At 43.3% G+C, this 11,738-nt stretch overlaps 1 protein-coding gene across 2 annotated transcripts in view; it reads right to left on the bottom strand.

Annotated features, from left to right (window-relative positions):
* pank1a (pantothenate kinase 1a) overlaps positions 1-11,667 on the bottom strand; it is a 13,123-nt gene extending 1,456 nt beyond the window's left edge. The window contains exons 1-6 of one of the 2 annotated variants that reach the window (XM_072436808.1): positions 11,066-11,667; positions 3,940-4,086; positions 3,651-3,856; positions 2,424-2,677; positions 1,422-1,598; positions 769-892 (exon numbers count right to left, since the gene is read on the bottom strand). In XM_072436808.1, coding sequence (XP_072292909.1) covers positions 769-892; positions 1,422-1,598; positions 2,424-2,677; positions 3,651-3,856; positions 3,940-4,086; positions 11,066-11,336 — 1,179 coding nt within the window. In that variant the 5' untranslated portion in view covers positions 11,337-11,667. Of the gene's footprint in view, positions 1-768; positions 893-1,421; positions 1,599-2,423; positions 2,678-3,650; positions 3,857-3,939; positions 4,087-10,447; positions 10,659-11,065 lie in introns of those variants that run through there. The other variant, XM_072436809.1, reaches the window with a different exon arrangement.
* Between the last annotated feature and the right edge of the window lie 71 nt (positions 11,668-11,738).

Below are 11,738 nucleotides of genomic sequence, written 5' to 3'. Positions count from 1 at the left end.
CATGTATGAGAGCTTTTAGTCCAGTACAGAGCAGTAGGTGTGGGTGGGGGTAGAGGAAAACAGACATTTTCAGAGCAATGGCATCTCAAATGCAAGAGAATACATATTACTATAACTAGCACTAAAAATACACCTTTGAGACCGTTAATGATGAGGAAACCATCACTTGCAGAATGTCTCCTTTAAAAACAAGCGTCTGCCTGTTTTTTTACTTCCCAACCACAAGGTGGCACCAGAAACAGGATGGGAGCAGTAACAGCTTGTTTTCATATATAAATTGGTCTTTTCTACTGCCAGTCTCTACTGCCTAATTTTAGATTAGAGCCAGGCCAGAGTGTGATCTTCTGATCTCATGGTTGTTAAACGTTTATAGAAAATGTCAAAGAGAACAGAAGGTTATCTGCACGCTGTACACACTGTTGTATTGAGCAATTTCAAACAGTGTCAAAGTTTTAGTTCAAATAAAGTCCCTGTCCTAAATATATGCTTGTCTTTTATTTTCAAGACATTTTGCAAGTTTGGTATTTAGAAGAATAAAATGTATTTCTTAACACATTACTGCAGGCAGTAGCAGTCGCACACAGTCGCCTGTCCATGTGCTGTGATAGCCCTGTACAATGCTGCTTGATTGTTATGTCACAAGGCAACACTGTAAAGAAGCCCACAGAACACAGAAAGTCACAAAGTGAAATAACCTGTTGTGTCACATTCAGTTCATATGTGCAGGAGCAGGAGCAGGGGCAGCTTGCATCACAGCTCTGTGTTTACCTCATTGACGGCACACATGCGAGCGATGGATCCTATGTTATTAGTTATGGTGACCAGTGTGGCCCGGGCCAGGTCCTCTTTACTGATGCTGTCCCGCTTCTCTTTGCACATCATGTGGCCAAAACTAGGAAAGAAGATTTACAAATCATACAAAGAAATCATACTACGGACATCATGTTCAAAACATGTGTTGCATAGAAGAAAACAACAGTTAAAATAAAAAAAAATAAAAAACCTGTCATACGGTAAATGTCACGGACATCCTGGACTGACAATAAACATTGTCAGTCCATTGGAGAAATTATAAAAAACATGTTTTGGCAGATCATATTGAGTTGATGATGCTAAAGGCCGACCTGTTCAGATTTATAGATCAACCTTTGACCACAGGACACTGGACTGGACTGCTGTTATGACCATTCTGATTAGAAAGACTGTTGTTTTCAGTGCATACAAATGAGGTTTATGATGTCGTTTTTGTAGATTCTTTTAAAAATGTGATCAGCCAATAAAACTATAAAATCATTCAATATAACTTTATTTATCCCTGAGGGGAAATTCAGAGCAGTTAAATAGAATAATAAATGAATGCAATACTATTTAAAGTAAGCTTTAAATGAATATCTTTGTCTGTAAGTGATGCTTGTGCTAACCTGGATGCCACAGCTGAGCCCTGCAGGCCAAAGCGCTCATAGTCTCCTCCATAAATATCTTTGACCAGTTTGTCGACATTAGTGGAATCCCCTTTGCTGGCCATTTCCAGTGCTTCTTCAAACGTTTCACAACCAGTGAGCAAGCAGCAGAGTCCCAGAAAAGTGCCACCTCCAAGACTGCACGAGAAGAAAAGTCATCATTGCAACCCTGGTTTCTCACTTCAAATAGTCTACACACCCAGGGAGCCATCACTGCTACAAATGAATATTTATAAAAGGCAGGAAAACAGGTTTAGAAGTGCTTTGTAGTTTCCTTTCCACAGCTAAAAATATCCTTGTCTTCATTATAGTCGTTCACATTGTCATGATGGAAAGAACCACGCACAAACGTCTACACAAAAGGCCTACTACAGTGTACACAAGTGCCTTATTGTAATACAAAATGCAAATGAGGTCTTTGCATGAACAAAAAATATATAAATACATCATGATGTCTTTGGGTTGTATAACATAATGGCTGTAGAAGCTGGTCTATTTCACTAGCACTAACTGGGCTTTTCCAGTACCCCTTTAAACAAAAAGGCATCGAGTTGCGCATAATCAGGGGTAATATTATGCAGATCTTAATAAATTAAATAAATAATTATAATAATAAATAAAGTGTGTATGACAGGTTTGTATGATCAAATTTTGGCTTAATTTGATGGGAAAACACTTGTAAACATAAATGATAGTTTTGCACCAATCAAGTAGCAGTTTGTGAAGTTAAGTTAAAAAATGTGTTGAAAATGAGGGAACAGAGCAGAGGTGTAAAACACATGGATTATGTCACACTGGAGCTGCATCGAAACCTCTAGGACAATTTACACACAACAAACACATTTTTGGACCCTTTAAACTATCAACTTCTTAAGTGTGTTTTAGTAAAAAGAGTGATGCGACCTGTCATAGGCACTTGTGTAACAGGACATTTGATCGTGTATTTGAGGTGAGCGTGCGGACCTTGTACCAGTGACGCGTTTGTAGTTGTCCTGAGAGTACACGGCCAGGATGGACACGCCTGAGCCGATGTTGACCAGCAGCATGGGGAACGGGTTGTCCAAAGTGCAGGGCCTCTTCACACAGTTCTGAGTGTCCGAGGGGTTCTGAAAGTAGTAGGCCTCGGGGTGACCGTTAAAGCCCACGTGGTCCACATACAGAAGACCACGGATCAGGCAGTCAAGCTCGTCCAGCTTCAGCAACTCTAGGTCAGCCATCTATATGTGTGTGAGAGAGAGAGAGAAAGGTTATGAGCAAAAATGTGGCACTGGTAAAGACTCAGATTCAGTATAAAGTACAAGTAGACTAGATTTGTATGTAAAAAGGCTGAAAACTCTGCCTTCTCAGTTCTGCAGCTGTACCAACAAAATGAGGCAACTAATAACATTTTTGGACCAGCGGACTAATTGAAAAAGCCCTTATAGAGGAATTAAGAAACGGTTAACTTTTAGACTACCGGTAATTAGAACAGAATATAAACCATTTTGACAAAAGAATGGCATTGTTTTTTTAGCAACAACTTGAACAAAAAACAGGAGCAAGTGTGAAAAAATAAGGAAAAGTGCGGCGAGAAAGAATGAAGCACTCTAGACTGGGACTATAATAGTTACATTGCATGAAAGAAGCGCTTTGGACAGGCCGTGTGTGAAAACGTTGTGTCGGACTATTTTCTGGCACAGCACACGTCTCTGCTTTCAAAGCCCCTTCACACCGGCGCTCTCAAAACATCTCAGAGCACTCTAGTGGGTGTTTACCCGCACAGTCCTGCATCTGTCACCTCTGCTTCCACTTTTACAACAAGCCAAAGTGCAGCATGATCTGTGTCGCCCAGCTGAGGGAGCGCTTTGGCCCGCTCTCATGCAACGTGTGATGAGAGCGAGAAGGTGAGGGAAAGGCCGACGTCAGTGCTGCAGGAGAGAGAGAGAGAGAGAGAGCGAGAGAGCGAGAGAGCGAGAGCGAGAGCGAGAGAGATTACATTTTTACATTTGTCTTACACACCAGATCGTCTGAGAATACTTTGTGCTGAATATCATTTGTACAAATCGGTGAGACTGAACTGAAACCGCAGCAGAGCTACAAGTGAGCTACAAAGTGAGTCCTGAGCTCGTATAAAGAGCCGAGTATTCAAACTACGTCTCATCCTGGGCGGGGCACAGCTTGGCTCGCTCGCGGTTGAACGCGGAGACTCACCGTTCGGAAGTCGTTCTCGAACTTGTAGGCTCCGCCCCCCGTGGCGCAGAGCGTGGTGTGCAGGCTGGAGAAGTTCTTGTCGCTGCCCATCTGGATGAAGCGGTGCATGGCCTGCGTCGGGAAGCGGATGAAGTGCAGGTTCCCCGTCCGGCCGCACATGCTCAGGTTCCTCAGCTCCAAGTGCACGTCCCGGACTCCGGTTTTACCTTTGCGAGCAAACGAGACCGAGGCTAGGTTTCATGTCACGGACGATGGAAAAAAATATGTGCGTGTCGTTGGGGGCACCAACCGTAGGCCACGTTGGAGGTGAGGTAGCGGCGGATGGACTTGAGGTTCTCCACTTCCTCCTGCTCTTCCTCGGCGCTGATGTCGACGGGCTCGAAGTACACCAGCTTCACCAGAGTTCCACCGATGTCCATGCCGAACCACGGGAACGCTGAGGAAACACAGCGCAAAGTCAACGTCAAATATAGCCTTACCTTGCCCAAACAAAAACTAAAAAAAATACAAATTAAAATAGTTTCCACGGTAACTGAAACCCCACCCATGACCGTTTTTTTTTTGTCTTTCCTTGCTTATCTTTTGCTTCTTACCCAACGCCATGATTTTGCCTGATGATCTTCATAAAGCTATTGCAGCCACCTTTGATTCTCATTTATGTTCTCGTGTTGTTGTTCCTTTCTTATCTTTATTGTCTTAAGGAGTTGCTAGTTCTTTACCCGGGAGCCTTAATGTAGAAGCAGCTACGTGGATAATTTGAAACAAGGGGAAATTGAGACGTCGCAGCACATCTCACAAGGTCACAATGTCGACCTTGTGCTGCTGAAAACATGCGCTCGTTCTGACAAATGCAATTGTAGAAAACTCACCAGAGAGAAGTTCGAGGCAAGCACATTTTTACAATTTACAAATCAGCTGCAAACTTCTTTTTTTCGTCTTTTTTTTTTATATAGGTGCTGAACATCTGCTTTTCGACGTTAGTGCTGCGATGAGTTTCATGGAGGCAAAGTCTAATCTCTTATTCAAACATAAATGATGTAGACATTTCAAAACTTGCCACGGTTCCTTTAGTGATATTTGACTTCAAAAATAGAGGGCAGGGCAGTCAAGTAAAGCGCCTCATTCCAAAGTAGTCTGAGCACTAATAACAGTAGAGTGGTTCTGTCGGCTTTTTGAGGCAAAGTCCACTCAGATTACAGGCACTTCTTTCATGTTGGGTCACCGGGAAACACAATACGTTTGTTGATGAATACAAACTATTTTCCAGAGACAACATTAAAATAAGTTGTATTTTTTCGATTGTGAATTGCACTTTTAACAGAGCACAGTACTGACATACTGTACATCCTGTGCGTTGCTCTGCAGTGACCCGACCTTCTGTGTGGTCACCTATCACCGCTTTAGATTTGGTTTACAGTTCAACCTTTCAAAGTCCCTTCTTAACGACTACTGGCTCACTGATTTGTGTACGTTTTGCAAGTAGGTCTTTGGTATTGCTTCTTTCCTTCTAAAATCAAGATCTTTTTGTACGAGAATATCGTGTTACGTATGTTGTCATGCGAACAATAGCCTGTCTGTGACCACTGTCCCTCCCAGGGCACAATCGGAATTAAAACACCATTATCCAAAGGGTGATTCTGTTGGTGAATGTAAGCAATACTATCTGGCCTCACCTTGTCTAGTTACAATTGAACACAAGCACAAAGACTGTGTGGCATTTGCTGCATTCACTACCAGAACAATCCTTTGAAGCGGATGAACTGTGACGTCACACTATGACATCCACGTAAATCATACACACATTTAGTCTTAGTCATGTTCCAGTAAATAGCACACTTTGATTCTGCCTGTCTTTTGGGAGTCATTTGGAAGCACAATGTTTGGCAAACAATATATATATCTAAAAATTAAATGAAAAGAATGCTTAGTATGAATGTTCATTCCTGTATTTGTCATTGAAGGATAAATTACAGGACAAATTACAATGAAATGGTGATGAAAATGTAATTCTGTAACACAAAATGTGTCATTTGATATGTATATTTGTTTTAGGTAAAATCCAGGTATTTAACTAAAAATGTCTGTATGTATATTTATTTGACAATTTACCGGTACTATATGCGACTATCATAAGGTAAAAACAAACTTTACAAGGGACATATACTAAATATACAGTTCTATATGCTGGAAAGTCTATATCTACATATCACCCTACATTTTCTGTGATTTTTAAAATTGTAATACGTCACTGACCTGTACGTTTCATAAACAGTTAATTTAATAATTAATCTAATGACATAAAATAGACATTTGACATTTTAGAGCATCATTTTTAAAACACAGTGATCTGTTCTAACACCAAAACTTCACAGTGTGCAGCTGCTTAAAACACTAAACAAATGTTCTGGACTCAGCTCTTGAACTGTGATACCAGGGAAACATCAGAGCCTCACTCACCAACACGCACCGTCACCGAATATACTTGATACTTGAAAATAAAACAAACAAACATTTTTATACCACCACCTCTTTTTAGGTCAAGACAATAGAGTCAATTGTATTTCTTAATTAAACCCTGACATTGAGAAATATCAAGAATCCTTCTAAAACTGTCCAGGAAGGGTCCCAGTTTGTCCTGTTTATGTGATTTTTATGTATCGATACTTGCTCAAATGAGTATCTACATAGTTAATACTAGTTTTAATATTGATTAGTATCTGATTTTTGATACTTTTGACAACTCTGCTGCATCCAAGTCTCGATGACGGCTGTGACTTTTCTGCACACCTTGACAAATGTCCGCATTTAATTATAATGGATGTGTTAATGCAAAATGTACTATTGTACTACAGTGAATTAGGGCTGTTTATTGCAAAGTACCTCACAATTAGGGATGTCAAGATGTGTGTGTGCGCGTGCGTGTGCGTGTGTGTGTAAGACTGGATAAACAAGATTTTTTCAAAACAGGCTAAATGTCATCTGTGATAGTTCTCCCATCTCTCTTTTAATGTGTTAGGGAAGTGGATACTCCAATTACAAGATTTGTGTGGCGCTGCGAGGGGATTCAAACGAGAACTGTGTGCCAGCCAAAATATATCACTTGATCCAAGACAAGTATGTTTACCCAAGTTTTACGAGTTGACTGAATGTTAACTCTGTTCGATCAAAGAGCTCAGAAGAACACGTTTGACAACTATTCAGCAGCCATGGACGGAGGTGAATATTTTACTTCAATCCCAAGAGAACGAGGAGTTTAGTGTCAATCAAAGTACACGGATATTGAATTTCTCCATCCATGGCTGCTGTGTGGCCAGTATCAATTTAACTTTTTAACAATTAGTATCTCCCGCCTCTGAGTGTGTGTGTGTGTGTGTGTGTGTCTCTCTCTCTCTGGTGTGTGTGTGTGTGTGTGTGTGTCTCTCTCTCTCTGGTGTGTGTGTGTGTGTGTGTGTGTGTCTCTCTCTCTCTGGTGTGTGTGTGTGTGTGTGTGTGTCTCTCTCTCTCTGGTGTGTGTGTGTGTGTGTGTGTGTCTCTCTCTCTCTGGTGTGTGTGTGTGTGTGTGTCTCTCTCTCTGGTGTGTGTGTGTGTGTGTGTCTCTCTCTCTCTCTGGTGTGTGTGTGTGTGTGTGTCTCTCTGGTGTGTGTGTGTGTGTGTGTGTCTCTCTGGTGTGTGTGTGTGTGTGTGTGTGTGTGTGTCTCTCTCTCTGGTGTGTGTGTGTGTCTCTCTGGTGTGTGTGTGTGTGTGTCTCTCTCTGGTGTGTGTGTGTGTGTCTCTCTGGTGTGTGTGTGTGTGTGTGTGTGTGTGTCTCTCTGGTGTGTGTGTGTGTGTGTGTGTCTCTCTGGTGTGTGTGTGTGTGTGTGTCTCTCTGGTGTGTGTGTGTGTGTGTGTGTGTCTCTCTGGTGTGTGTGTGTGTGTGTGTCTCTCTCTGGTGTGTGTGTGTGTGTGTGTCTCTCTCTGGTGTGTGTGTGTGTGTGTGTGTGTGTCTCTCTCTGGTGTGTGTGTGTGTGTGTGTGTGTCTCTCTCTGGTGTGTGTGTGTGTGTGTGTGTGTGTGTCTCTGGTGTGTGTGTGTGTGTGTGTCTCTCTCTGGTGTGTGTGTGTGTGTGTGTGTCTCTCTCTGGTGTGTGTGTGTGTGTCTCTCTGGTGTATGTGTGTGTGTCTCTCTGGTGTGTGTGTGTGTGTGTGTCTCTAGTGTGTGTGTGTGTGTCTCTGGTGTGTGTGTGTGTGTGTGTGTGTCTCTCTGGTGTGTGTGTGTGTGTGTGTGTCTCTCTGGTGTGTGTGTGTGTGTGTGTGTGTCTCTCTGGTGTGTGTGTGTGTGTGTCTCTCTGGTGTGTGTGTGTGTGTGTCTCTCTGGTGTGTGTGTGTGTGTGTCTCTCTGGTGTGTGTGTGTGTGTGTGTGTGTGTGTGTGCGTCTCTCCGGAGTGCGTCTCTCCGGAGTGTGTCTCTCCGGAGTGTGTCTCTCCGGAGTGTGTCTCTCCGGAGTGTGTCTCTCCGGTGTGCCTGGTGTGTGTGTGTCTGGTGTGTGTGTGTCTCTCCGGTGTGTCTGGTGTGTGTGTCTCTCCGGTGTGTGCGTCTCTCCGGTGTGTCTGGTGTGTGTGTCTCTCCGGAGTGTGTCTCTCCGGAGTGTGTCTCTCCGGAGTGTGTCTCTCCGGAGTGTGTCTCTCCGGAGTGTGTCTCTCCGGTGTGTCTGGTGTGTGTGTGTGTCTCTCCGGTGTGTCTGGTGTGTGTGTGTCTTTCTGGAATGTGTCTCTGGTGTGTGTCTCTCTTTCTGGAGTGTGTCTCTGGTGTGTGTCTCTCTGGAGTGTGTCTCTGGTGTGTGTGTGTCTTTCTGGAGTGTGTCTCTGGTGTGTGTGTGTCTCTCTGGAGTGTGACTCTGGTGTGTGTGTGTGTGTGTCTCTCTGGAGTGTGTCTCTGGTGTGTGTGTGTGTCTCTCTGGAGTGTGTCTGTCTGGTGTGTGTCTCTCCGGTGTGTGTCTCTCCGGTGTGTGTCTCTCCGGTGTGTGTCTCTCCGGTGTGTGTCTCTCCGGTGTGTGTCTCTCCGGTGTGTGTCTCTCTGGTGTGTTACACACGGAGGTCCACACTAGTGCGAGTCAAGCTACAGTCAGTGCGAGTAGTTATGCTGCTGCTTCATGTGTTTACACGGTGCAGAGAGACTGCACCGCTGACAGTGCTGGAGCGCAAAGCGGCCGCTGAGCCATGACTGTTACCATGGAGCTCATCTCACGAATAACTGATATAACGCTTAAAAGAGCTACAATGACGGGCCAATAAGCTTACATTTATGTTATTTAATCCATTTGTGGCCATTATATTATATTTTTTTAAATGATCTGCTGTATTAAACAGTAGGTAGTTTAATTGTTATTTTAGTTTAAACATAAGTCTAAACATAAAAAAGACAAGATAAATGGTTCGTCCGTTTTTGCTGTTAATCAAGGTTAATCATGATAATTCTCCTCACGATAATCGCAACCCTAAAATTTGATATTGCGGCATCCCTACTCACAATACAATACATATCCTGATTCATAACACAAAAAGCTCATAAGTCTTAAAAAGTTTACTAAAAGGACTTGTTTGCTCACGACACTGTTGGTGTGACTTGGGATGTTCTAAAATATTGACATATTGTGATACTATATCTGTTCAATCGGTCTATCGCTGAATAATGTTTTAACTTCTTTATGCAAATGCAAATCAGTCGACATATTCTGTGTTTTGATGATTCAGATTTGTGCATTTAAAATGAAGTTGTGCAGGTAGAGTTTTAACAGAGAAATACCATTATAATACTGCATTTGGTTCTTAAATAATTCAATAGAGAAGTAGAATATTGTGTGCAGTATATCGATTACCTAATGTGAGTTAAAGTGTGTCAAACAGAAAAGCAGTGAATCATGATATGAAAACCTGATAAAGAGGGAGATATCTTGAAAAATGCAAACACAACATTTCACAATTGATGCTTTAGAGAACTACTAAATTATATGATTAAATATATAATTAATACTATTGTGGTTCATGTTATGGCCCACAAAGCTCAACCAAGATATTAACAATTAGCACATTCCTGATGCATTGTTAAAATATCAAAATATTGATCTTGAGATAATACATTAAGTAATATTGAGATGCTCATATTTGTCAATATTGCTCACCCCTGTGATCTAATCTCAATAACATGATCAGATCACAGTTTGACTAGTTTATTCCCATTGTGTCCAGCTGTACTGTGGGACTACATTGGTTAACTGTAGTAGTGGTAATCAGCAGTATCATTAAAGGATTGGTCAATGTGAATCTCAGAAGGTTATTCTGGTTTATCAGCTGGCTGCTGCTCAAAAACAATTGGGGGATATTTCAAACTGTACCAGTGTTGCTTTGTGGTATGTGACTCTGAGGCCGGCAGGGCAGGGCATCCTATTCAATGTGTCCAAGTAAAAACTCTAGAAATTAAGGTGGTGCATTTGTGGTTGATTGTTCCCATTTGTACTTGTAGTACTAGCAAATGTCTCCGCTTTCAAGAAAATGGAAATGCGTACAGACTTTTGAGTAACCAAAGCAAAGCAAAGATACACAGAACAAAAACAATTTTGCCTGACAAAGGAACATTGAGGAAGTGTCACGTTCACTAAAACATAACTACACTACAGCATACTACATTGACAACGGACAACAAAACTTGAAGTCATGCAATGCCTTTCTGTTCAGAATCACAACACTGCAACAGTAATCATTTAGAGAGATCTTCTTGTTGATTTTAACCAAGATCTAAAGAGCATAAACCACACTACACTTACCTGGTTTCTTATCGCTATAAAGCTTCATTGTTGGACGCAGTAATGGCAAACAAGTGGAGTCAAAACTAGTAAAGTCTTGCAGAGAGTGCAGCCTTGACAATCCGTCTACTCTTTCATGGCTCAACACAGCCAAACATACACAGTCTAAGTCATTCTTTGCACAAAGTGCTTGTTTCCACCAGGCTCTGTCACATCAGGCGGAATCACACCATGCCAGTAATTAAGGGGGCGTGGCCTGTCTCATGGATACAGAGGACGCGCGCTGATTGGTCAAGTCAAGCCAAGCCCACTTATCAGGAGCTGTTTCACCACCGCGTTTCCACCAATCACAGCTCTGACCAGCTGCAACCACAGCCCCACACAACAAACGGGGGTCTCCCTGACGACCACGGTCTGGAGGAGAGAAATGAGACGACCCGTTTAAGCCTCGTTCCATGGACACAGCCCGCAGTTCTTCTCCTATTCTGCACGTGAATGGACTCAAGCAAACATATGTATGCAAGAAATACAAACACATGGGGCAATAACGCACGGTAAAATAATAACATAGAATGACTGTGAAAAAAATCTGAATATTGTAACAACACATTTATAGGTGAATAAAACTGTGCCACTCACGCGGTCTGTTCCGCCGCACAGACTCGGTCCTCCGCCGGAGTCTGGACCTCTTGGCCGGGGAGCCGGTGCAGTCCGGCTCGTCTCCGTGGTGCAGCGGGTGCAGGTTCTCTCCGTTAGTGCTGCTGTGGCTGTGTCCGCTGCTGCTGCTGCTGCAGGCTCCATTTGCGGACACAACTGAGGGACTCTGAAAACCCCTCTGGCTCTGTCCATTAGCCAGATGAAAGGGCCCCGACGCCCCCTTCTTGTCCATCATTGACTTGGCTTTATCCATGACAGCTGCTAGCCTAGCCGGGGTAGCTTAGCATAGCATCTGCAGAAAAAAAAGGAAAAGCCTCGTCGCCGCGATCAGAAACCAGGCTCCCGTCCCTCAGACAGTGCGCTGTCTTAGCTTAGCCCGCTAATGTTAGCCGAGGTAACACACTCGTAAGTACGCACAGTGACGGACCTAAGCTCTTGTCTTCACAGAGAAAACAAGACTCGTCCTAAACCCTCGCGCACACACACAGCTTTAACAATGAGCGTGTGTACAAACAGCGGCTACAACACCGCGTTCGCTCTGAGGTCACTCTCGGTCATTTCCCAACATTGAGCTGAGCACGAGCGCCGCGCTGCACCCGGCGCGCGCGCTGCTGCTGTGTGGGGCGACTCCTACGTCACCAGCTCCCACACACTG

Source organism: Eucyclogobius newberryi, unplaced genomic scaffold (assembly GCF_026437365.1).
Source record: "Eucyclogobius newberryi isolate DKJ021-1_F unplaced genomic scaffold, fEucNew1.0.hap1 SCAF_8, whole genome shotgun sequence".
Taxonomy (NCBI): domain Eukaryota; kingdom Metazoa; phylum Chordata; class Actinopteri; order Gobiiformes; family Gobiidae; genus Eucyclogobius; species Eucyclogobius newberryi.
Note: the sequence above shows the minus strand (reverse complement) of the source record. Positions and strands in the feature narration are given on the sequence as shown.